We start from the raw sequence: 24287 nt of genomic DNA, 5'->3' as shown, positions 1-24287 counted from the left end.
ATGGAGGCTTTGCTGGGTGCTTAAAAATTTGTTAACAGCAAAAAAAGCTAAAACATTATATAGTAAGAAAAAGAGATATTTTGTCAGGAAATATGATTGCATGTGCCTATAAAACTATGAAACAGTAGTATGTTATTCTAGACATGTTATTAACCTTTTCTAAGCTGCCATCTGTTTATCTATAATATTTTACAACATTCTTAGATTTTCAAAGCTCTCAAAATATTTAATATGAAAGTTATGCTTGAAGTTTCCAGTGGAAACCGAGTAATGAACTACATGTCCTATGTCAAGGTTACTTTCCTAAAACTACAGTGACAGACAAGATGATAGCCACGTTGCTTATTTAGTATTATAAAAGAAAAAATATATGTAATGGCAAGATTAAACAAGACATAGTGTTTGTTTTCTCATTATTTTCACATATGAACTTCATGGCTCCTTCCTTACCTGATTTGTGTTTCAAATTTGTGGTCACCCCATCAAATTCAGATTTATCAATTTCCCATGCGAGAGGTAGCTTGCCCAGGCTGTTGGATAAGTGTTCCAGGCTATTTTCTTCATTGTAGATGATTTCCGATGTGCTAGTCGGGATACCAATGTATCTTGATGAATTATTTCCAGAAGATAAAGAAGTACTATCAGGGAGGCAAGAAGAGCGGGATGGATTTGGAGTTTTATAGATTGAGGTTGCCTGGTTGAGAAAGGCATAGTCCGAACAGATGGCATAAATTTTTTCCCGAGTATGAGTCACTGGACAACTCCATGGATAATGACCATCTCCTTTGGGACCCAAGGGTGCTTCTGAGGCACTTGTGCAGAAAGATTTTACAGCACCTTGTAGACTCTCTTCAGGTGACTTTCTTTCAGATTTGTGCTCACCATTTCCAGAATCATTTGACCTTTCTGTTTCTGCAACGTTAGGCATTGAATGCAGTGTAAAAGTTTCTATTACTAGAAAGAAGTTGCAACTCTTTCTGTTTCTTGAAAAACAACTTTGACAATTGTTTACAGCATGCTATAAAAGCTGGAGAGCTGCAAAGTGAGCTCCTAACAGGAAGGAAAAAGAATGATCAACAATCCACCAGATATACAAACAGCACTAAAAAAATTGCAATTTTATGCATACATATGCTTTCATTCTATATTAATTTTACAACTACAATATGACTAGAGCCATGATCACTGACTATCTTATTTTTTAAATTAGTCTAAAATAATGCATGAGAATAATTAAAAAGCAAATAGCCCAATTTTTAAAAATGGGCAAAGTATTAGAATAGTGACTTCTCCAAAATTGTATAGAAATTGCCGATAAGGCCAGGCACCGTGGCTCACACCTGTAATCCAGCACTTCAGAAGGCCAAGGCAAGTGGATCACTTGGAGTCAGGAGTTCAAGACCAGCCTGGCCAACATGGTGAAACCCCATCTCCACTAAAAATACAAAAATTAGGCAGGTGTGGTAAGACATGAGTCCTCGCTACTCAGGAGGCTGAGACGTGAGAATCACTTGAACTTGGGAGGCGGAGGTTGCAGTGAACCAAGATTGCACCACTGCACTCCAGCCTGGGTAACACAGCGAGACTCCGTCTCAAAAAAAAAAAAAAAACAGAAACAGAAAAGAAAATAAATGGTCAATAAGCACATGAAAAGATACTCGGTATCATTAGCCATCATGGAAATACAAATCAAAACCATAGTAAGATAACACCCTACACACACTAGAATGGCTATAATCAAAAAGGTAAGAACAAGTGTTGGTGAGGATGTGGAGAAATCATAACCCTCATACACCACTAGTGGAAATGTAAAATGGTCCAGTTGTTTTGGAAAACAGTTCTTCCAACAATTAAACAGAGTTACCATATGGTCCAGCAATTTCATGCCTAGGTATATATCCATGACAGATGAAAATACATCTCCACGCAAATGTTAATGGCAGCATTATTCACAATAGCTAAAAAATGGAAACAACCCAAATGTCCACCAACTGATAAATGTATAAATAAAATGTGGTACATCCATACAATGGAATATCATTTGGCAATAAAAAGAAATGAAGTACTGACCCATGCTACGGCATGGATGTACCCTGAACACATTATACTGAGTAAATGAAGATAGTCACAAAGGACCAGCTAGTATATGATTCTATTTCTATAACACGTCAAGAATAGGCAAATCTTTGAAGACAGAAAGTCTCCATGAACGTCTTCGTGGTTGCCTTGGGCTTGGGGTTTGGGGGTGATGGAGTTTCTTTTTATAAAAATGATAATATTCTATAAATGATTGTGGCAATGAACACACAACTTTGTAAATACACTAAAGGCGAATGAATTGTATAATTTAATGGGTAAATTATATGGTGTGTGAATCATATCTTTATGGATATAAAGATATCTAAAAAATAACGCATTAGCAAGATTTTTTAAGTCCACGGGCATAAAGGATACATGATGAATAATGGTCACAGATTTAAATCAACAAAGAATATAGAAAGTACATTTTTCAAAGATTCATCACCTGACAAAAAGCGGATTCAATCAAGGTGTCAGTAACTTCTGATCAGTTTCAGGAAAAACTGAATTTCAAATCTAAACTGATTCCTTTGGGGAAGAAAACAGAAAGCTTAAATCGCAACTGAGGGCATGCAAGGAAGCTGAAGATTTATACTTTGGTGAATTGAACCATCCCAGGACACACAGAAGACAACCTCAAGAAGGTGCCTGGCCAAAGTATGTGGATTTCTCAGGGTTCCAGCAACAGAGCATCAGTCAAGAGATTCAATCCACCCTGGGTGATGAGTTGAACTTTTACCAGTTAATATCTCTGCCTATTTGCTTACTTAAAAAATTAGAAACAAAAATAACTGTCATGAGTTATCCTGATCTGTGAGGAAAAACTAGCAAAGGTACTGCATGGCTTTAACAGCATTTAAGGAAACAGAGTTCCATATTAGGACTCCACATGTGCTAGGCAAAAATTCCATTTTCTTTACTTTTAAAGCATGCTTTTTCTCTACTCGAACCTTCAGTTTTTAGGCTGGGCACAGTGGCTCATGCCTGTAATCCCAGCACTTTGGGAGGTCGAGGAGGGTGCATCATTTGAGATCAGGAGTTCAAGACTAGCCTGGCCAACATGATAAAACCCCATCTCTACTAAAGATACAAAAATTAGCCAGGCAGTAGTGACGCATGCCTGTAATCCCAGCTACTCGGGAGGCTGAGGCAGGAGAATCGCTTGAGCCTGGAAGGCAGAGGTTGCAGTGAGCTGAGATTGTGTCACTGCACTCCAGCATGGACGACCTGCACTCCATCCTGTCTCAAAAAAAAAAAACTTCAGTTTTTAAATAATTTGTGCAAAGTTTATGGTTGTTTGCAGGAGAGTCAGTTGGACAGGAACATTACCATAAAAGGTGGAACCTTCTGTGGTTTCACTTTGAAAACTTTCACCTTCTTTTGGCAAAAAAAATTTTGGAGTAGGTGTAGCGGGTTCTTAGGTAGAAGCACTGACACTTTCTCCATATTCATCTGGCGGTGCAGTGTTGATGGGAGAGGGCAGCTCAGTACCTGGTGCTATTCAGACCATACTCTTGTCTTTTGGAAGACAGAGTTGCTCTGACTCTTAGCAGATGTCCTAACATAGCATTTTCTACTTCTCATCTGTGATCTTCATGCCTTTCTCTACGTCAGCATGGTGGAAAGACAGGTAGGTATTTGTGGTGTTGGGGCATGGGGGTGGGTTGTGTGAGGTGAGGAATGAAAGAGCATATGGTCATGGTGAGAGGCAATAGGCAAAGGTTACTGGAGTGAGTTTGGCAGGAAACAGAAATGTTCCGGGCACTGCCCCTTTTATTTCCTCATCTCAGACTTAGCTTCTACTTTTCCAGGTCTTCCTTCCTCACACTGAATGGAATTTTGCCTGTGGGACCAGCTCTCCATGTGACAGTGTAGGGATTATCTTATCCTATTTTAGAGTCCCCTCTGTCATGAAGCCTGGAATGCAATGGCGTGATCTCGGCTCACTGCAAACTCTGCCTTCTGGGTTCAAGAGATTATCCTGCCTCAGCCTCCAGAGTAGCCGGAATTACAGGCAGGTGCCACACAGCTGGCTAATTTTTGTATCTTTAGTAGAGATGGGGTTTTATCATGTTGGCCAGACTGGTCTGGAACTCCTGACCTCAGGTGATCTGCATGCCTTGGCCTCCCTTAGTGCTGGGATTATAGGTGTGGGCCACCAGGAGGCAGGGGTTTTAAAAGTATGCTCATTTGGAACATATATAGGAGAATAATATCTTTTTTAAAAAAAGAAACAGGGCCTTGCTATGTTGCCCAGGCTGGTCTTAACCTCTTGGCCTCAAGCAATCCTCCCACCTCAGCCTCCCAAAGTGCTGCCATTACAAGCACAAGCCACCATGCCCAGCCATGGAGAATATTCTTATCAGAAACACAGGCAAAGGGAAATTACTGCATTTGAGCACCAAAGTTGGGATTAAGCTTCCTGGAAGCTAAATTAAGAACATAGCACTCGATTAATTAAAAAGTGTAACAGTGTGGGCCAGGCACAGTGGCTCATACCTGAAACCTCTGTGCTTTGGGAGGCTGAGGTGAAAGAATTGCTTGAGGCCACGAGTTCGAGACTGCAGTGAGCTGCACTTCAGCCTGAGCCACAAAGCAAGACTCTGTCTCAGAAAAAAAAAAAAAAGGAAAGAGAGAAAAAAGTAACAGTCTGGTTTTTTGTGTTTTGGGTTTGTTTGGTTTTAAATAATGGTCACTGAACAAGAATGATCTCTTTGGTTGAAATTTTGGCAAAAAAAAAAAAGTGAAGATCATCAACGTAAAGATGCATTTTATATTGACTGTCACTACAATCCAATGGCATGAAACATTCTCATTGGAAACGACGTTTAGGTAAATTTCTCTTTGAAAATTGCATAATATTCTTAGATTTTATAAGTAAAACATTACCAAAAAATGCAAAGTACCAAAAGACATTCCAGGAAAATGGAAATTACCCAAATCCCATGACCCAAACACTACTAGTATTTACTTTCTTTCCACACTGTCTGTCTCAGGTCTATTCTTTCACTACAGTGAGAGCCCCAAGAGGCCAAGTGGGCTTCTATTATTGCATCCTCAGTACTTTGCTCAGATTCTAGCTTTCTTAAAGTAAACTAAAAGCATGATTTATTACCGATAATACTGATAACAGAATCATTATAGATATCAATGATTGTACTATAACTATAGCCTCAGGAAGTACTGAGATACAGAGAGGCAGTTTGTCCCTCCACTTAATAGGCTGCAGCCCTCACTGTTTTGACCCACCTTGTATCTCCTTTTGTTTGTATATTTATAAACCATTCCCAGTGAGTTGACACTTCTAATCTGACCTGTGCATAGATATTAGAAAATAAAGTTTGCTACATATATATGATCACAGAATTCCCCTGCCTGAAAGCCTCTGCTCTCAGAACATAAGGCCAACTCCTGATGGTCCCTAGATCTATCTGGTTAGCTCCATTTCATTCCCTTCCCCCTGCCTCCCAAGCTCTACATTACTTTTTGGTTCTCTGATAGTTAATTCCCATTCATCTTTCCAATGTTAGCTCAAATGTCACTTTCTGGGGAAAACTTTCTTGGCTTCTCAAACTAGGCCAGGTCACCAGGTACAGACTCCAGTCCCTTCCTCGCACAGGTCTTACCAGGTGGCGATTTTACACTTCCATCTGTGCTTATGTCTTTACATGATTAGATTATTGTATCCCCAGAGCCTAGCATTTGTAGACGTCTCATTCAACAGATAATTCTTAATTGCTTGCAGCATGCCAGGCATTACTATAGGCCCTCATTCTGATTGATTTAGGTTCCCTCTTCCAGGCAAGTGAGGTGTTGCTATATTAAGATTTACTACTAAGCCGGCCCGGTGGCTCACGCCTGTAAACCCAGCACTTTGGGAGGCCGAGGCAGGTGGATTACCTCAAGTAAGGAGTTTGAGATCAGCCTGGACAACATGGTGAGACCCTGTCTCTACCAAAAAAAAAAAACAACAAAGTTAGCCCAGGCCTGGTGGCGCATGCCTGTATGCCCAGCTACTCAGGAGGCAAGGCTGGAGAATCGCTTGAACTCGAAAGGCAGAGGTTGCAGCGAGCTGAGATTGTGCCATTGTACTCCAGCCTGGCCGACAAGAGCAAAACTCCATTAAAAAAAAAAAAAAAAAGATTTACTACTAAGAATGACTGCAGGACCTAAGGCTCAACTAATAGCTTACTCATAAAATCACGTCATAAGCAATAGAAATATGGTTTGCTCCTATGTAAAGCAAAATTTTATAAAATAGCATGCTTTAAAAGCACCGCCAGTCACGACCGTTCAAAGTCACTGAATGAAGTGTTCTGTAAAATAAACGTCCATTTGTAAAGCCAATATTCATCACCTAGGTTATACTATTTTCAGGTTATATTTTGTCTATATTCTCAGGTATCAAGTTTATGAGAGAACTAAACATCTCTAAAAATCTCTCCAGTAAAGCCTTTTGATATGACAAAATACCCTGATAGATATTCTGTATAGAAGGCAACTGAGACGCAGGGGCACTCAGGTGACCTCGTAAGGGTTGAATGTGTAGCGGAAGGTGAGACCAGACGCGCGTAGCCCCCGGCCAAGCTAACGCCAGCCTTCCAACCTGGTGTCCTCCCGCGCCCTCCAGGCCCCTTCCTCCCCTTCAGACCTGCGGGTCCCCAGAGCCAAGGCGCCCGCCTGCCAAAGGATACAGGGAGTTCTCCGCGCCCGGCGCCAGCCTCCAGCCCGCGCTCCGGGGGAGGCCGGGAGCGTTCCCACCGCCGTCCTCTGCCAAGCTCGGCCGGGCTCGGAGGCCGCCGGGATGGAGGCGACAGTCGCGCAGGCTGGGCCACGCCGCGCAGAGCCAGTGCACGCGGAGGCGGTGCAGGCGGAGAGGAAGGAGCGCGGCTGCGCCCCCTGCCCGTAGCCACAGCGGCCCGCGCCCCCGCGCCTGTCCCGAGGACCCGGGGTCCCCAGCCCGCAGCGCCCGAGGGCCGCCGAGGCCGCCTCGCCACTCTCCAGCCTCCTCCTTCCCCTGCCGGCCGGAAGACGAGGCTCTCCGCTAGGGGGAGCGCGCCGAGGCCCCGAGTGACCGCCTCGACTATGCCTGCCCCGCGGCCCGCGGACGCGCTTGGTGTTAAAGGAGGCCCGCGGGCAGTTGCTGCATCCGGGCTAAGAGCTGGGGCTCCGATTCGAGTGTTTGAGTAAACGAGTCGATATCATTAATCATGACAATTGCACAAAAGAAAATAGGAAAGAAACCCTCGGCCCTGGCGCCCGACCAGGCCAGCCTTGGCTCGGAGCCACCGGCCCTTCTGGGTTTTCGGGGCAGCTGGCAAGAGGGAGCCTGGCAGAGGAGGCAGCTGCGGGTCCGACTGAGCTGACCAGGGCGGCGCGCCCGTGACACCTGGCGGCGGCCGGGGCCCGGGTGCGGGCGTGCAGGGGAAGGCGACAGCCGCCGCGCACTGGTTCCCAGACCCTGCCCAGCGTGGCGTGGAGACCGACGGCCTCACAGGGGTCACCGGTATTCACATGACACCTCCTAATCGAGCTTTGTTCACCAGAGAGCTAGGCCCTTCTCTCCCTGGTGCTTCTCTTCCCTCTGCGACCCAGCTCTTCCCTCTACTCCTTCCCGGGAGAGCGGATACCCATGCAGTGGCCTCCATCCGGACGCCACGGGGCTCCGGAGAGGCGATGACCCCTGGCAATCCAGGCTGGTATCGAATTAAATAAAATGTTTGAATGCCCAGCTGGCTGCGCGTAGAGTGGCAGCAGGCCGGGCCGGCGGCGCTCAGGTGCCCAGCGGAGGGTCAGGTACTCAAGGCGCGCAGCTGGCCGCCACCTCGGCCCCTGTCCCCGCCCCGGGGTACCTCTGGCCGGTCCGGCTGGGTCGGATGGCTGCCGCTGCGGCGGGCTCCGGACCCGGATCGCAGCGTCCGGCGCGCGGCCCGCGAGACGCCTCCTGTTACCCTGGGGCCGTCGTCCCCCGTCCCATCGGAGCGCGCGGGGACAGCGCTGTGGACTGCGGTGCCCGGCGACGGGTCGTCGGATATCATTGACAGCACCTTCCTTTCAAGGTGATTTATGCCTGCCCTCTGCACGTGCAGAGGACAGGGTGACCAATGCAAAAAACTGAACCGTGCCTCCAGACTCGCGCGCCCCTCTGTTGGGCATCTGTCGTGTTTATCTGTTACCCGAAAGTGGTGACTGAAAAGTAAATAAATGGGCGAGAGGTGGTAAAAACCTGGCAGGATTTCCGCTCGTCCCGTTGCGAACTACACATCCCAGGGAGCCCGGGTCGCCGGGACGCGTGTCCACCCCGCCATCCACTAGGAGAAGCCCTTACTGAGCCTGGCGCGACGCACCGGCCAATCCCCTCGCCCTACACCTTGGCTGTAACCTGAGACGGATTCGCTCCCAAATGATGCTCCGTTGGCAGAAGCAACTCAAGTTCATCATTGTCCCGAGAAAGAGGAGCAGCGCGGTTCTCGGCCGGGTCAGCAGAACGCCTGGCGACCCTCACCTGCGCGCGCCGCAGCACCGGCTGTGATTGTCCTGGGGCCGCGGAGACCCGCGCGCCGGCCCTGCACGCCGGGCGGCACCCTTTGCAGTCGCGTTAGCTGCCGCGATCCTCAGGCGTGCCCCTGCCGAAGAAACCTCGGCTGCTTCTGTGCGCCTCTTACACTTCATTTATCCGTGGATCATTTCCAGAGTCCGTCTTGTAAATGTTTAGCATTTTGCTGCTTTATTGCTTCTTTCTGGGGACAGTTCCAGCACTCGCCGAGACCGGCAGAGAAAGGCAGCTGAGCCCGGAGAAGAGCGAAATATGGGGACCCGGGCTAAAAGCACACGTCGTCCTTCCCGCCCGCTATTTCTATATTCAGGCGGTGGATACATCAGGGAATAAGTAAGTCGAGAAATGACTCCTTACCTATTTTGGATGGCAGTTAAATCTGTTTCTCCCTTCAAGTTTTTTCTTTCCAATAACTCGTTTCTCTACAGCAGTTTAAATTCCAGGATATTTGGGTACCAGTTGTTCACTGTAGGTGTAGAAATCGTTCCGAATTATAATATATGCAGTATAATGTATATAACATATAAGATAATCTCGTAGCAATTTTGATTGGGATTCCCACATTATCAGGACAAGACAAAGTCCCTCCACTTTTCTAGAAATAACTATTTCTAACTACTTTTCGCTTATATAAGCTGTTATAAGGAATGTAAACCTAGTTGTTAGAGACTTGATGGGCTTCATCTTTCCCTGGTGCGGCCCTCAATTTTCAAGGAGACATCTGCAGGTAAGCATGTTTTGAAAGTGAAAAAGACAAATGAAGTACTATTTGAAACTTTAGAGTTCAGAAGGAAATTATCAAAGAATGAATCTCCTATGTGATTGTAACAAATATTTCATTCCAATGCATTTAATACTTACCATCATACTTAAAACTTGGTTTCATGTTTCATATACTTATGAAATGATTGTCTTTATTATTGGTAGATGCTGACCGTGTGTATTTTGTACAGAAAAAAAAAATTGTAATTAATGGTTGTCAAATCAAAGAAAAGGCAGGTTGTAAATTTTGTCATTTGGCAAAAGATGATACACTACCTACTACTTTGCTTTGTCCCATGGTTGAACATGATTTTTTATCTTTTTTTTTTAAGACAGGATTTCACTTCCTAGGCCAGTCTAGACTGCAATGGTGCAATCACAGCTCACTGCACCCTTGACCTCCCAGGCTCAAGCTATCCTCCCACCTCAGCCTCCTGAGTAGCTAGGACTACAGGCATGTGCCATGTCACCTAGTTATTTATTTATTATTATTATTATTTTTTTGTAGAGACAGGATCTTGTTGCCTAGGCTGATCTCGAACTCCTGGCCTCAAGCAATCTTCCCACCTTGGCCTCCCAAAGTGCTGGGATAGTAGGCATGGGCCACAGTGCCAGCCCTGAGCGTGATTTATAATACTGATATTGTAAGGAATCGTTGGCAGAGATTTTTCAAAATAAGATCATTATCTTTGGGAGCACCATTTGATCGCAAATATCCAGATGTGATGGCATGAAATAAATAGGTTGGTAAGAATATTTTTCTATATGGAATGCATGAGTATGCGCTATGCTTACATAGATTAGTAGTCTTAACATATTCCATTGTGATTGTTTAATGAAACTGTTTGATGTTATCTTGGCCATTGTCATCCTCATTTTTTTTTTAAATCTCTGATCCAACATATTCATTCTGGTACTAAAAGCATGAGAGAAAAGAAGCGATCATATGTTAGAGGAAGAATATGGAGGAGAATAATCAAGTTTCCAGACTGAAGAGTATAACCTTTGTTTGTTTGTTCCTTAAAATAATCTGTATATCTTCCCCATTGCTCTTTTCATCACAGATTCACATCTTCTCCAGGCGAAAAAGTCTTTCAGGTGAAAGTCTCAGCCCCAGAGGAGCAATTCACTAGAGTTGGAGTCCAGGTTTTAGATCGAAAGGATGGATCTTTCATAGTAAGATATAGAATGTATGCAAGCTACAAAAATCTGAAGGTGGAAGTTAAATTCCAAGGTCAACATGTGGCCAAATCCCCATATATGTTAAAAGGTAATCTGGAACTAATTTTATAACCTTGACTTCCCAGGCTCAAGCTTTCCTCTCACCATTCAAATCCCAGCAGTATTTGAAAAAAATAATAATTGTTATTCCATCAACAAAAAGAAAAAAGTAAAGGCTTTCTACTTGAAAACTAAGTTATGAGTCCTGGTAAAAAGACATTCAAGATTTGAAGGGAAATTCAAATTTGCTGAAGAGCAAGGAACATATTAATAGAGAATTTACTCCGTGAAGATATACATTAATCAAGCTGTGTGCATGGTCATATATGATACTTTCTTAATTGGAAATATATGGAATTGAAGAATTACTTTTGCTTCTTTTTGCTGCTATTGTTGTTCTTGAGACAGGGTCTCACTCTGTTGCCCAGGCTAGAGTGCAGTGGTGCAAGATCAGCTTACTGCAGCCTCAACCTCCTGGGTTCAAGCAATCCTCCCACCTCAGCCACATGAGTAGCTGGGACTACAGGCACTCACCACCATGCCCCACAAATTTTTGTATATTTTGTAGAGACTGGGTCTTGCTATGTGGCTCAGGCTGGTCTCGAGCCCCTGAGCTCAAATGATCTGCCCTCAGCCTCCCAAAGTGCTGGGATTACAGGCATGAGCCACTGTACCTGGCTACTTTTGCTTCTTACTAATTCTTAAAAAAAAGAAAAAGAATAGCAATTCCTTGTTTATTTTCGCTGTTATTGATGATTTACTTATTGGGAAAAGTACCTTAGACGCTTTAAGATCCTGTTTGTATAATTGACCATCAAAATGTTAAATCATATCACTTTTGTCTTTCATTAAAATAAGTATACTCCTCTGATAACCTTTTACCAGTATTTGGTTATTCTTCAGTCTATAAAACATAAAGAATAATGAACTGTAATATATACTGTAAACATAAACCAAGTATCTATTGTTTTCTTTTTTTTTTTTTTTTTTGAAACAGAGTCTTGCTCTGTCACCTAGGCTGAAGTGCAGTGGCACAATCTCGGCTCACTGCAACCTTCACCTCCTAGGTTCAAACTATTCTCATGCCTCAGACTCCTGAGTAGCTGAGACTTCAGGCGTGTACCACCATACCCGGCTATACCTTTTTTTTTTTTTTTGAGACACAATCTTGCTCTATCGCCCAGGCTGGAGTGCAGTGGCACAATCTCAGCTCACTGTAGCCTCCACCTCCTGGGTTCCAGCAATTCTCCTGCCTCAACCTCCTGGGTAGCTGGGATTACAGGCGCATGCTACCACACCTGGCTAATTTTTGTATTTTTAGTAGAGATGAGGTTTCAACATGTTGGCCAGGCTGGTCTCAAATTCTTGACCTTTGGCGATCCACCCGCCTCGGCCTCCCAAAGTGCTGTGATTACAGGCGTGAGCCACCACACCTAGCACTTTTTTTGTATTTTTAGTAGAGATGGGGTTTCAGCATGTTGGCCAGGCTGGTCTCAAATTCCTGACCTCAAGTGATCCACCCACCTGGGCCTCCCAAGGTGCTGGTATTACAGACTTGAGCCACTTCGGCATGGCTATCTGCTTTCTTTTGAACTCATGCAAAGTCGACCTAATTATGAAAATATCACAAGACTTTACTGTGAAGAGCTGTCAGAACAGAAGGCTGACTTACTTCCAATGCCCCCAGTGTAGTAAAAATGTGTTACTTTTTTTTTTGAGACTGTCTCACTGTCTTGCCCAGGGTAGAGTGGTGCAAATGTGGCTCACTACAGCTTCAACCTCCTGGGCTCAAGTGATCCTCAGCCTCCCAAGTAGCTGGAACCACAGCTGCCTGCCACTACTCCCATCTAATTTTTTATTTTTTGTAGAGACAGGGTCTCCCTGTGTTGCCCAAGCTGGTCCCAAACTCCTGGGCTCAGGCTATCCTCCCACCTCAGCTTCCCAAAGTGCTAGGATTACAAGTGTGAGCCAACCTGGCTGGCCTGTGTTTCTTTTAAAATGTGTTTTCAATGAAAATGCTCTTATGTAACTAGGCAAAACTCATGAAGCCACATTATGGATATTTGTTCCAAGTTTCAAATGCTGAGTGAAATTATCTCTGTTGTACTTTGTTGTTCTTTTGTAAATAGGGCCCGTTTACCATGAGAATTGTGACTGTCCTTTGCAAGATAGTGCAGCCTGGCTACTGGGGATGAACTGCCCGGAAACCATTGCTCAGATTCAGAGAGATCTGGCACATTTCCCCATAGTGGATCCAGAAAAGATTGCAATAGAAATCCCAAAAAGATTTGGACAGAGGCAGAGCCTCTGTCACTACACCTTAAAGGATAACAAGGTACAACATACAGTTCAGGTTTCCTTGATTGTTTTAGTGTTTTTTGGTGTTGTTTTTTTTTGCTTGTTTCGAACATTTGGCTATAATTACCTAACTCCTTCTATAAACATCATTCTAATGAGCCTTGTGACAAGCTTTTCCTCAGTGAAATCTGCCAGTATTTTTAGACTAACATAATACATGGTAAATTCTCTTTTAGGTTTATATCAAGACTCACGGTGAACATGTAGGTTTTAGAATTTTCATGGATGCCATACTACTTTCTTTGACTAGAAAGGTAAGTATGTATTTTCTCTTAGCTGTAATAGATCATTTAATCCCAGATTTTACAGGATAATTTTTCCAAATACAAATCATAACACTATCGGGGTGTTCTCTTCTGGAGCCTTATGATAATGTTATTCTGAAGTTTTACGTTATGTCAGGTACCTGTGTTAGTTTCCTAGGGCTGCTATAACAAAGTGCTACAAACCGGAAGGCTTAAAATAGCAGAAATGTATTCTCTCACAGGTATGGAGGCCAAATGTCCAATCAAAGTGTCAGCCAGGTGGCATGGCTCACGCCTGTAATCCTAGCACTTTGGAAGGCCAAGGCGGGTAGATCACTTGAGCCCAGGAGTTCAAGACCAGGCTGGGTAACATGGTGAAACCCCGTCTCTACAAAAAATACAAAAATTACCCTGCTGTAGTTTCAGCTACTTGGGGAGCTGAGGCAGGAGGATCGCTTGAACCTAGGAGGTCAAGGCTGCATGAGCCAAGATCAATTGCACCACTGTACTCCTAGCTGGGTGACAGTGAGACCCTGTCTCAAAAAAAAAAAGGAAAGCGTCAGGAGGCCCAGCTTCCTCTGAGATGATCCTTTCCTTTCCTGCCTCTTGTTAGCTGCTGGCGGTGGCTCTCCATCTTTGGTGTTTCCTGGTTTGCAGCTGCATCCCCCATCTCTGCCTCTGTTATCACGTGGGCTTCTCCCCTCATGTCTCCGGGTCTCTTCTTCTTATAAGCACACAGCATAGTGGATTAATGGCCCAGCCTACTCCAGTATAACCTCACCTTAACTAATGACATGAGCAACTACCCTATTTCCAAATAAGGTCATTCTGAAACACTAGGATTTAAGACTGCAGCATATCTTTTGCAGGGACACAATATTTGATAGAGGAAAGAAAAATGCCTTATCATAACATTATTTTGGTACTAAACTAACTCTGAGTCCAAAGAGGACTTGCCTGCTACCGAATCCATTCCTTGAGATAATGGGCTTTTGTCGGGCTCTGGTGGAATACTTTGAAAGTGATGTTAAAATGGCAGATGTGAAAGACTGTACCAACATTTTTACCAAATGTATATTTATAGTCTAGTATAATATTTATTGAATAATTTGTATGCATATCTTGATTGAACTACTGATGGAAAATCATAGTGCCTTTTCGAGATTTCAAAGCACTTACAGTCTGTAAATTCTGAATGTAGGTAGTTATACAGCATCAGCATTAGACTCAGTATTTAGACTAAGACATGAGAGTACTGACCCACTTCTCTTGCTCCTCTGTGTCAATCCATGGGAAAATGAGAATGTTCTTCAGGACTTCAGTTTCTCAAATTGCATCTCAGACTGATCAGTGCTGTTCTGGCCTTAAAAATGTGTATCTCTTGTTTCATAAATACTCTAAACATAAAAATATATATCCTTAAAAATATGTATCTCTTGTTTCATAAATACTCTAAACATTTTCTGTGAGTAGATAAAACAGGTCTTCTTTACATATTCATGCCAGTTGCCAGTAGAGGAAGGAAGCATAGCTTGAAACTTACTGTGCTGGCCTTGGTGTTAGGGTTCCTGAGTTCAAATCCTGGTCCCACCACCTACCTTGTGTATGTTTTTGCAAATTGGAAGCATCTGGCTCACTTACAAGAAACTAGGGTTAGAGTCCCAAGTGCTAATTTTTAAATTATTTTCCAATAATTCTCTTTCTTTCTTTGATCATCTTAGAGTATCTTGGCAGTATTAGAACAGAGATTACTTTTCATATCTTTTGTAGGGAGCATAGAATGCTTATATATGTGACCATATTCTGAAAATTTACCCACTATTCAAACCAAGGTAATTATCATTACCTGAAAAATGTTACATTGGCCTTTCATTAACGCAACTTCAAATTTAAATTGATAAATACCTTGTATTATCTAATGCAGGAAATGCAAATAAGCTCTTTGTTTTGTTTTTTCTAGGTGAAGATGCCAGATGTGGAGTTCTTTGTTAATTTGGGAGACTGGCCTTTGGAGAAAAAGAAATCCAATTCAAACATCCATCCAATCTTTTCCTGGTGTGGCTCCACAGATTCCAAGGATATTGTGATGCCCACCTACGACTTGACTGACTCTGTTCTAGAAACCATGGGCCGGTGAGGGATGAGTCAGGGTTGGCCCAGAGCCTTGGTTTTCTTTCTTTGGTGAGTTCTTTTCCAACAACCTTTGTGATAGGATGATTTGGGAGGAAAATCTGTTGCACTTTGTCTTCTAGGGTAAGTCTGGATATGATGTCTGTGCAAGCTAACACGGGTCCGCCCTGGGAAAGCAAAAACTCCACAGCTCTCTGGAGAGGGCGAGACAGCCGCAAAGAGAGACTCGAGCTGGTTAAACTCAGTAGAAAACACCCAGAACTCATAGATGCTGCTTTCACCAACTTTTTCTTCTTTAAACACAATGAAAGCCTATATGGTCCCATTGTGAAGCACATTTCATTTTTTGATTTCTTCAAGGTATGACTTAATCAGTGGCTAATCTTTTTTGTTTTGTAACGTATTTGTACATAGCGCTTTGGGAAGGGAAATTGAGGCCTGCAAATTGCAAGAGGTGGGAGAAATTAGCATAAAACAGGGAATATTGTGGCATGGCGGTGCTGGGGACTAGTTTGGCAACCGGGCTCTGCCCTCACTGCCCAGTCTTGACATTAAATGTGTATCAAGGGAGTCTGGAGCCTGGATAGAGCTATAATTTTTTTTTCCAGCTAACCCTTGAGATAAGTACATGTCACCTCCAAATTCGTTTTTATTAATACGTACATGTAGGTCATTTTACAAATACTTTTCCCCAGAGCCGTGTTATCACAACAGAGTAAGTAAAATATAAACTACTTGTTTCTTTTTAGGCCTGGTGGGGAATGACTTGAGACCCATCCAGTGTTCTGCCTGGGAATCAGGGTTTGCTTTATGTGTCTAGAATGTAATCCACACGTACTCCATGTTTCCCAGGGAGTAATCCTTTTTCTAATAACTCCCTTTTTAAGGCAGTAGGCAGCACCCTGCTCTTTAGACCATAGAGTTGTTTCTGAAGTCCCACATGGTAGAGAGAGGATGTGGGAAAAAGTTCTTCACCTGTCCTCTATATGTGGAAAGGCAAGTGATTAGTGAGTTCTGTCTGCCCTGTGGACGATCAGGTTTTCTTTTGATGGGTTGTGTTGAGGCAGGTTGACCTAAAGAATGTTATAAGTTGAATTGTCAGTATTTTTCTATATGCATATCTCAACGATTTTTGAAAGAAATATTGTAACCAAAGTGAAAGGATACTAGCCATCCTTCCTCGGTGTAGGACGCTGTTTCATGCCTTGGCTTTATTCATACCTGTTGAATTTTCTGCAACTAAAGATGATAGATTACCAAAGTTCTATGAATATTTTTATTCATAGGTGTTCTTGCTACAAAGCTTGCTAATTTCTTTAAGACACATGTGTGGCCATCTGGTGTTTAAAAAATGTGGTTAGCCAGGCACAGTGGCTCATGCCTGTAATCTCAGCTCACGCCTATAATCCCAGCACTTTGGGAAGCTGAGGCGGGTGGGTCAACTGAGGTTAGGAGTTCGAGACCAGCCTGGCCAACATGGTGAAACCCTGTCTCTACTAAAAATACGAAAATTAGCCAGGCGTGTGGTGCATGCCTGTAATCCCAGCTACTTGGGAGGCTGAGGGACTAGAATCACTTGAACCCGGGAGGCGGAAGTTGCAGTCAGCTGAGATTGCGACACTGCACTCCAGCCTGAGCAACAGAGCGAGGCTCTTTCGAAACAAACAAACAAACAAATAAATAAATAAAACAGTTAACATGGCTTAGATTATTCCATCATTAGGGCCGTGTTTGCAATCAATAAAATAGTAAGAGAATTACAAAATATCACAAATAAATCCATTCTTCCTTATGTTGCAGCCTTAGGACAACAGTGTGATCTTATTAGCTGCTTCAACACTAGATTTGTATCCTCCTTTGTAAAATTTAGTAGCAAATCAAAATGAGCATTTAGCTTTAGATCAACTTGTTGTACAATACTTACTAAATGGCAAAGGCAGAGCACAGAAGCTGGCCAAATTGTGTCCGAGGATTGCAAGGGTTTATGTGTGGGATGAGAAGGGGGATCGAGTGGAGAAAAGGAAATTTAATGGAGGTTCTTAGACTTTACCATTGTTTTGCAGCATAAGTATCAAATAAATATCGATGGTACTGTAGCAGCTTATCGCCTGCCATATTTACTAGTTGGTGACAGTGTTGTGCTGAAGCAGGACTCCATCTACTATGAACATTTTTACAATGAGCTGCAGCCCTGGAAACACTACATTCCAGTTAAGAGCAACCTGAGTGATCTGCTAGAAAAACTTAAATGGGCAAAAGATCACGATGAAGAGGTAAGGTTAGTCCCCTCGAAGGCTTTTTTCCACTTGTTTCCCAATATCATGGGTCCCTTTGAAATGTATTGTCCCTGTAGAGCATCCAGGATGCTCACATCATAGACTTTGGCCTGTAAATGGCAAGCTGCCTGCCCATGGATGGCACAGCTGTTCCCCTGGGTTGAACACAGCAGACACTGCATCTTACATTAACTGTCCACTCTGCGTATGAAACAAAAAGCTAGGCCAGGCGTGATGGCTACACACCTGTAATCCCAGCACTTTGGGAGGCCAAGGAGGGCAGATCACCTGAGCTCAGTTCGAGACCAGCCTGGACAACATGGTGAAACCTCATCTCTGCTGAAAATACAAATATTAGCTGGGCTTGGTGGCGGGTACCTATAATCCCAGCTTCTCAGGAGACTAAGGCAGGAGAATTGCTTGAACCTGGGAAACGGAGGTTATAGTGAGCCAAGACCGCACCATTGCACTCCAGCCTGGGCAACAAGAGCGAAACTCCTCAAAACAACAACAACAAAAAGCTAAACTGTGGCATTGACTACACTTTCTCTTTCAGTAGGGTTGCTCTGAGCCACAAGTATTGCCTCCACCAGCAATGCAAAAATTATAAAGATGGCCAGTCTGGCAGGAGCCACTAACTGGCTACAGGTTCAAATGAAGGATTGATTCAGAAGTAGATGCAGACATAAATGTATAAATAAGTAAAGAGGGATGGAATGCGATTAACTTTAAGCTAATTGCTGAAATTTGTGAAGGCAGAGTGCTAACCTTCAATCTTGCGTTTACAAAATTATTGTTACTTTGCTTGGTGTAGCCTTGTCTCTCTAAGAGAGGCTTAATTCTAGAAGGTCTAATATGATTTCTCAAACTTCCGAGTCTTAGAAACTTCCCTCTGATTTAAACAAACATACTATGTTAAACATTCTGTTTTACCACCAAACTACCCGCAAAGATACTGTTTCCCACAAAGATACTGTTTCCCGCAATTGTCCCAATGTGTATGTACTCTGAAGAGCAGTCTGCAGATGCCTGCATGGGAAAAATGGATTCTATAAAAGAATTTTGTTGTTGTTCTTTCTGTAGGCCAAAAAGATAGCAAAAGCAGGACAAGAATTTGCAAGAAATAATCTCATGGGCGATGACATATTCTGTTATTATTTCAAACTTTTCCAGGTCAGTATTTTCTAAGAAAATCATCATATAACTTATAATTAGACATGTTAAAAACAAATAATATTTTACTTAATAATTTCTAAACATATAAGGAGATATATATATATACTTCTGTGGGTGAAAATCAGGGACAAATATTAAGTAATCATTTTTAAAAAGTTGAAAACCAAAGATTAACTAATGGAAAATGTTACAATATTAAGAGAAAAGTATTAATATTAGAACTATGTGATGTCTGACTAAGAAATTGGCCTCCGATATTGCAAAGTTATGGTTCATGGATTTGCATTTTCTCTTTGTGTTACATTGCTGCTGCCTTATCATTTCTTTGTCTAAACAGTGCCAGGTGTGTTTGGGCCTCCATATGGGCCATGACTTCCCTTGGAAATTATTTCCATGGACCCAAGCATTTAGAGATTGTAGTCAAGCATATCTGACGATTTCAAGGACTCTTTTAAAAATGTGGTAATGACCAGGCGTGGTGGCTCATGCCTGTAATCCCAGCACTTTGGGAGGCCAAGGCGGGCAGATCACTTGAGGTCAGGATTTCGAGACCAGCTTGGCCAACATGGTGAAACCTCGTCTCCTCTAAAAATACAAAAATTAGCCAGATGTGGTGGTGCATGCCTATAATCCCAGCTACTTGGGAGGCTGAAGCAGGATAATCACTTGAACCCAGGAGGTGGAGGTTGCAGTGAGCCGAGATGGCACCACTGCACTCCAGCCTGGGTGACAAGAGGGAGACTCTGTCTAAAAAAATTTTTTTTTTAATACGGTAGTAAACAAGGTCTTGGCCAATAATAGTACTAGATCTAGAGTAAGATTTTTATCTCACAGTTACTGCTACTGAGCCCCATATCTGAGACTCTGCTATACATCAAAATTGGTATATTTCTGGTCTGCACTGGCTCCTCCCCATTTTGTAAACTTCCCTTGATGGAGGGATGCAGAGGATAAGCCATGTAAAATGAGTGAACTGAGGGGATTTATCATGTGAATTTCTAAGGATCCATCGGGCAGTGTTCATTTATTGAGCTTGTATTTAGCATAGGTACTTAGCACAGTGCCTTACTCAGAGTAAGTACATGATAATTGAAGAGGATGATGGCAGCTTGTGCAAATCATGATAAGGAAAGCAGAATAGTCTCTGTCTCCACATTGTCAGTCTAGGGAAGATTGTGTGCAAAATTATTTTTACTATAAGGCAGAAGATGGTTTAAAAAAAAGTCATGGAAAAATTTAGGAGAGAATAATGAGATGTCTGTTAGGAATAGGCAGCCAGTATTCAAAGGACAGCCTCCTCTCAGATGCTCTACTGTTGGTGTTTAGGACGGGTATATATGATGGACTATGCAGATCACAGTTTGACACACAGAAGTTAAATAAATCATAGTCTTCATAAATTCTAGCCTGTCTCATTGGGTGGATATACTTCAAGTGTTATATAGGAATGCTTTTATATTGTTGCTTAAACAGGAATATGCCAGTTTACAAGTGACTGAACCCCAAATCCGAGAGGGCATGAAAAGGGTAGAACCACAGACTGAGGATGACCTCTTCCCTTGCACTTGTCACAGGAAAAAGGTAACCATAAATGAGCTTATGGCCAGTGGTAGAGTAAGAACTAACATTGATCCAAACTTGCATTCATTCCCATAGTCACTCAATCAGGCTGCAAATATTTGACTTCCTCTCGAGGCCTCCAAGCAATTCAGTCCACCAGAAAGACAGGTATAGAAGATAGCAGTGCTCAAGAAAGGATGCTTCAATGCAGTTAATTGAGAAGACATGGTAGTTCCCTGGCAAAGTGGAGGGAAGCCTTTTATAATGTCAGAATCCAGCTCACACCCTATTTGAATGGATGCTTACAGTTTGGAAAATATTTTCACACGTATTATCTGATGCCCTCATTTCCTCATGAGATAAGTTTGGCAAAGTTCATCATCCCAGTTTAGAGAAGGAAAAAGATGTAACTGTGATTATTGATGTTTTCCAATTCCTCATTGGAAAATCATCTCTGTTGATACCACTACATAAGGATCTCGTTGATAAAAATGAAAGTCAGATTCACATCTGGACTTTTGAGGTAAAAAGGACCTTAGAGGTCATCCAGTAAATGCCTTCGTTTTATGGTTAATAAAACTGAGCCCAAAAAAGAATTATGCTCGGAATCATCTAGCTGGTTTATAGCAAAGCAAAAACCAATCTCTCATCATCAGATTGTGATTGTGTGTGCTTGTATATAAAGACATAGTGTAGCAGGGGTCTGTTGCTTTGATTATGAATTTCGTCTGTTTGAAGGAATGTAAATTGCATAAACTGGAGTGTATATGTGTGTGACATATGCTGGCTTGACATTATTTTAAGCAACATAATTAGGTTTCTGAATGTACAAATTCAAAATTGTGGTATTACAAACAAAGACAAGAAGGCAGACTTGGCAATTATTGTGTCTACCTCTCGAGAGGGTGTAAAAGTAATCAAGGCCCCAGTGATGTGACAGAACCAGAACCGCTTATATGAGCTCACTCATTGATAAATTGTCAGGAATTTTGCATACTGATTAAATTTTTGCTTGGAATCAGCCTGATAGGAGTATTTACACCATGACAGCACATGCTACCAATCAGAATTTTGGTTGTTTTATTTTTGTCTTTGTTTTTTGGAGAACTGATTTACTAATAACCAACTGGCCCCCAGAGGTGGTTCATCACCATTGTTAACTCTATCAGTACTCCAAGGCCGTAAAAATCCGTTAAAACCAATGACAAAACAAGAATTGCCAAATCGAAAGGCACCCCCTCACCAGTCCGTGATTTGGTATCAGAATACTTCTCACTTTGGCTCCAAGTGAGACTGGGCAGCTTCCTTGTTCCACTCCTGCTCAATTATTTGTCTTCATCTAAGTGATTGAGAGGAGGTAACAGTCAGTATCTTCCACTGATTAGCAGAAGTTAGGGGCCAGAATGGTAGCCTCGTTATTTCATCCTAACCTTTCACTGCTACTGTTCATAACACGAGGCCTTTACAGTAGTACAGCCCATGGATGTTTTGGTTCCTTATCAGTAGGCTATGAAACACAATCTAATTCTACCCTAAGCTGACTCTGGACCTCTGGAAATAGTCCCAAGCCCTAAGAGCCTCTACCAACAGTTTGGCTTCCTCTCATTTTTATAGGAAAATAATTAACAAATTAATGTAAATCTTCACTCATGTAAGACTTCTTGATAGCTCTAAATATTTTGCTTCTTAATTGCAGACCAAAGATGAACTCTGATATGCAAAATAACTTCTATTAAAATAATGGTGCTCTGAAGACTCTTCTTAACCAAAATGAAGAATTTTTTTTAAGTATTAATTCCATGGACAATATAAAATCTGCTGTGTGATTGCAGTATGAAGATACATTTCGACTTACGATGCAGTATTCTCATGACTGTACTTTCAAGTACATTTTTAGAATTTTATAATAAAACCATCTTTATTTTAAAGTCCTATGTTGTGCTAATTATTAGCTGTGTTTGGAACAGGGAGCAGTAAAAACAGGGAATCTGAATCCTTGACTCACAGCAACCCAGACTGCCTGTGCAGACTGGTTTTAAATGACATAGCAATAAACCCTTTCTCCTTTAAAGCCCATATTATTGTGAGTATTCAGCCAAACTTACTTCTAGCTAATACATCATAAGAGACCTGTCATTATATGGCCTTCATCTGCATCTTTAGTCAAATCTCTCAGCACTTTCTAATGTCAACCCTGTCCTTTGGAAAAACCAGTCCCATTCCTGTTCTCTCAATCCCTGTGTCCTTACCTTTCTGGCCCGTGCCTTTCCCTTGTCTGGAATGTCTTAACTCTCTCTTCTTCATTCAGCTTAGACATCCTTCAGTACATATTTTACCCTTACTAGATTTTAAGTGCCATGACTTCAGAGACCAAGCCTTTCTTCTGGGTAGTCCTAAGGTCTAATAGAGTGCCAGCAACTAAAAAGACTGAATAAATATTGAATGAGTGATATGGTTTTGATGTCTGTCCCTTCCAAATTTCATGTTGAAATGTTATTCCAAGTGGTGGAGGTGGGACCTGGTAGGAGGTGTTCATATCATAGGAGTTGATCCCTCATGAATGACCTGGCACCATCCTTTCAGTAACAAGTTCTCACTGTGAGTTCACATGGTCTGGTGGTTTTAAAAGGTGTGACACCTCCCCCTCTCTCTCTTGCTCCCTCTCTTGCCACGTGATACTTTGGCTCCCCTTTGCCTTGCGCGATGATTGAAAGCTTCCTGAGGCTCTCACCAGAAGCAGATGCTGGCACCACACTTCCTATACAGCCTGCAGAACCATGAACCAAAATAAATCTCTTATTACCCAGCCTCAGGTATTTCTTTACAGCAACACAGAAACGGCCTTAACACAATGGGTAAATGAATGAATGAAAATCACTTTGAAATGCAGTTTAAAGAATTAAAAAAGAACTAGAAATCTTAACACTGAACCATATATCATATTCTACAAATTCCTTTACCTAATATTCTCTTCCATTCATCTTCCAGTCAAATAATCTTTTCTAAATTATTTTGAATCTTGAAGTATACATACAGAAAAATATAAAACATATATCTGCAATTTAATTATAAGAAAACATTCATGTAATCACTGACAAAGATTCTTTGCTTGACCACCTGTATTAGTCCATTCTCATGCTGCTAATAAAGACATACCCGAGACTGCGTAATTTATAAAGGAAAGAGGTTTAATTGACTCACAGTTCCACAGAGTTGAGGAGACCTCAGGAAACTTACAATCATGGCAGAAGAGGAAACAAACAAGTCCTTCACTTGGCAACAGGAAGGAGAAGTGCCAAGCAAAGGGGGAAAAGCCCCTTATAAAACCATTACATCTCATGAAAACTCACTCACTATCACAAGAACAGCATGAGGGTAACTGTCCCCATAATTCAATTACCTCCCACAACAGGTGGGGATTATAGGAACTATAATTCAACATGAGATTTGGGTGGGGACACAGCCAAATCATATCATTCAACCCCTGGCCCCTCCCAAATCTTACCTCTCACATTTCAAAACACAATCATGCCTTCCCAACAGTTCCCCAAGTCTTATTTCAGCTTAACCCAAAGTCCAAGTTCACAGTTTCATCTGAGACAAGGCAAGTCCCTTCTGCCTATGAGCCTGTAAAATCAAAAGCAAGTTAGTTACTTCCTAAATATAATGAGATAAAGGCATTGAGTAAATACACCCGTTCCAAATGGGAGACATTGGCCAAAACAGAGGGGCTGTGGGCCTCATGCAAGTCCAAAATCCAACAAGTCAGTAATTAAATCCTAAAACTCCAAAATAATCTCCTTTGACTCCATGTCTCACATCCAGGTCACACTGATGCAAAAGGTGGGCTCCCATAGCCTTGGACAGCTCTACCCCTATGGCTTTGCAGGGCATAACCCCCCACCCCAGCTGCTTTCACAGCTG

The 24287-nt window shown here is 42.5% G+C and overlaps 2 protein-coding genes across 5 annotated transcripts in view; one reads left to right on the top strand and one right to left on the bottom strand.

The window, feature by feature from the left end:
• Window positions 1-1050, bottom strand: part of BIVM (basic, immunoglobulin-like variable motif containing) — a 29368-nt gene extending 28318 nt beyond the window's left edge. For both annotated transcript variants that reach the window (XM_012440937.3, XM_012440943.3), the window contains exon 1: window positions 451-1050. In XM_012440937.3, coding sequence (XP_012296360.1) covers window positions 451-928 — 478 coding nt within the window. In that variant the 5' untranslated portion in view covers window positions 929-1050. The remainder of the gene's footprint in view (window positions 1-450) is intronic.
• Window positions 1051-8475: 7425 nt separating this feature from the next.
• On the top strand, window positions 8476-22310 carry POGLUT2 (protein O-glucosyltransferase 2). Of its 3 annotated transcripts, XM_021677385.2 has the most exons (11): window positions 8889-8968; window positions 9906-10140; window positions 10462-10667; window positions 12748-12953; window positions 13153-13230; window positions 15182-15354; window positions 15474-15711; window positions 17415-17624; window positions 18711-18800; window positions 20277-20384; window positions 22060-22310. In XM_021677385.2, the coding sequence occupies exons 3-11, from the start codon at window positions 10586-10588 to the stop codon at window positions 22075-22077; spliced, it is 1203 nt and encodes a 400-aa protein (XP_021533060.1). In that variant the 5' UTR covers window positions 8889-8968; window positions 9906-10140; window positions 10462-10585; the 3' UTR covers window positions 22078-22310. The 3 variants fall into 3 exon arrangements, with proteins under 3 accessions (XP_012296367.1, XP_021533060.1, XP_064227849.1); XM_012440944.2 differs by lacking the exon at window positions 9906-10140 and having other exon boundaries at window positions 8476-8968; XM_064371779.1 differs by lacking the exon at window positions 8889-8968 and having other exon boundaries at window positions 8977-10140.
• Window positions 22311-24287: the final 1977 nt, after the last annotated feature.

Source organism: Aotus nancymaae, unplaced genomic scaffold, assembly GCF_030222135.1.
Source record: "Aotus nancymaae isolate 86718 unplaced genomic scaffold, 86718_ANA_hifiasm-v0.15.2.pri h1tg000161l, whole genome shotgun sequence".
Taxonomy (NCBI): domain Eukaryota; kingdom Metazoa; phylum Chordata; class Mammalia; order Primates; family Aotidae; genus Aotus; species Aotus nancymaae.
This window is presented reverse-complemented; position numbering and strand designations above follow the sequence as displayed.

Coding starts and splice junctions, on each gene's coding strand:
- POGLUT2 (XM_012440944.2), top strand. CDS start 8,787: ATGTTTAGCATTTTGCTGCTTTATTGCTTCTTTCTGGGGACAGTTCCA. Junction 8,969..10,461: donor GTGGATACATCAGGGAATAA/GTAAGTCGAGAA, acceptor TTTTCATCACAG/ATTCACATCTTCTCCAGGCG. Junction 15,355..15,473: donor GTTCTAGAAACCATGGGCCG/GTGAGGGATGAG, acceptor TTTGTCTTCTAG/GGTAAGTCTGGATATGATGT.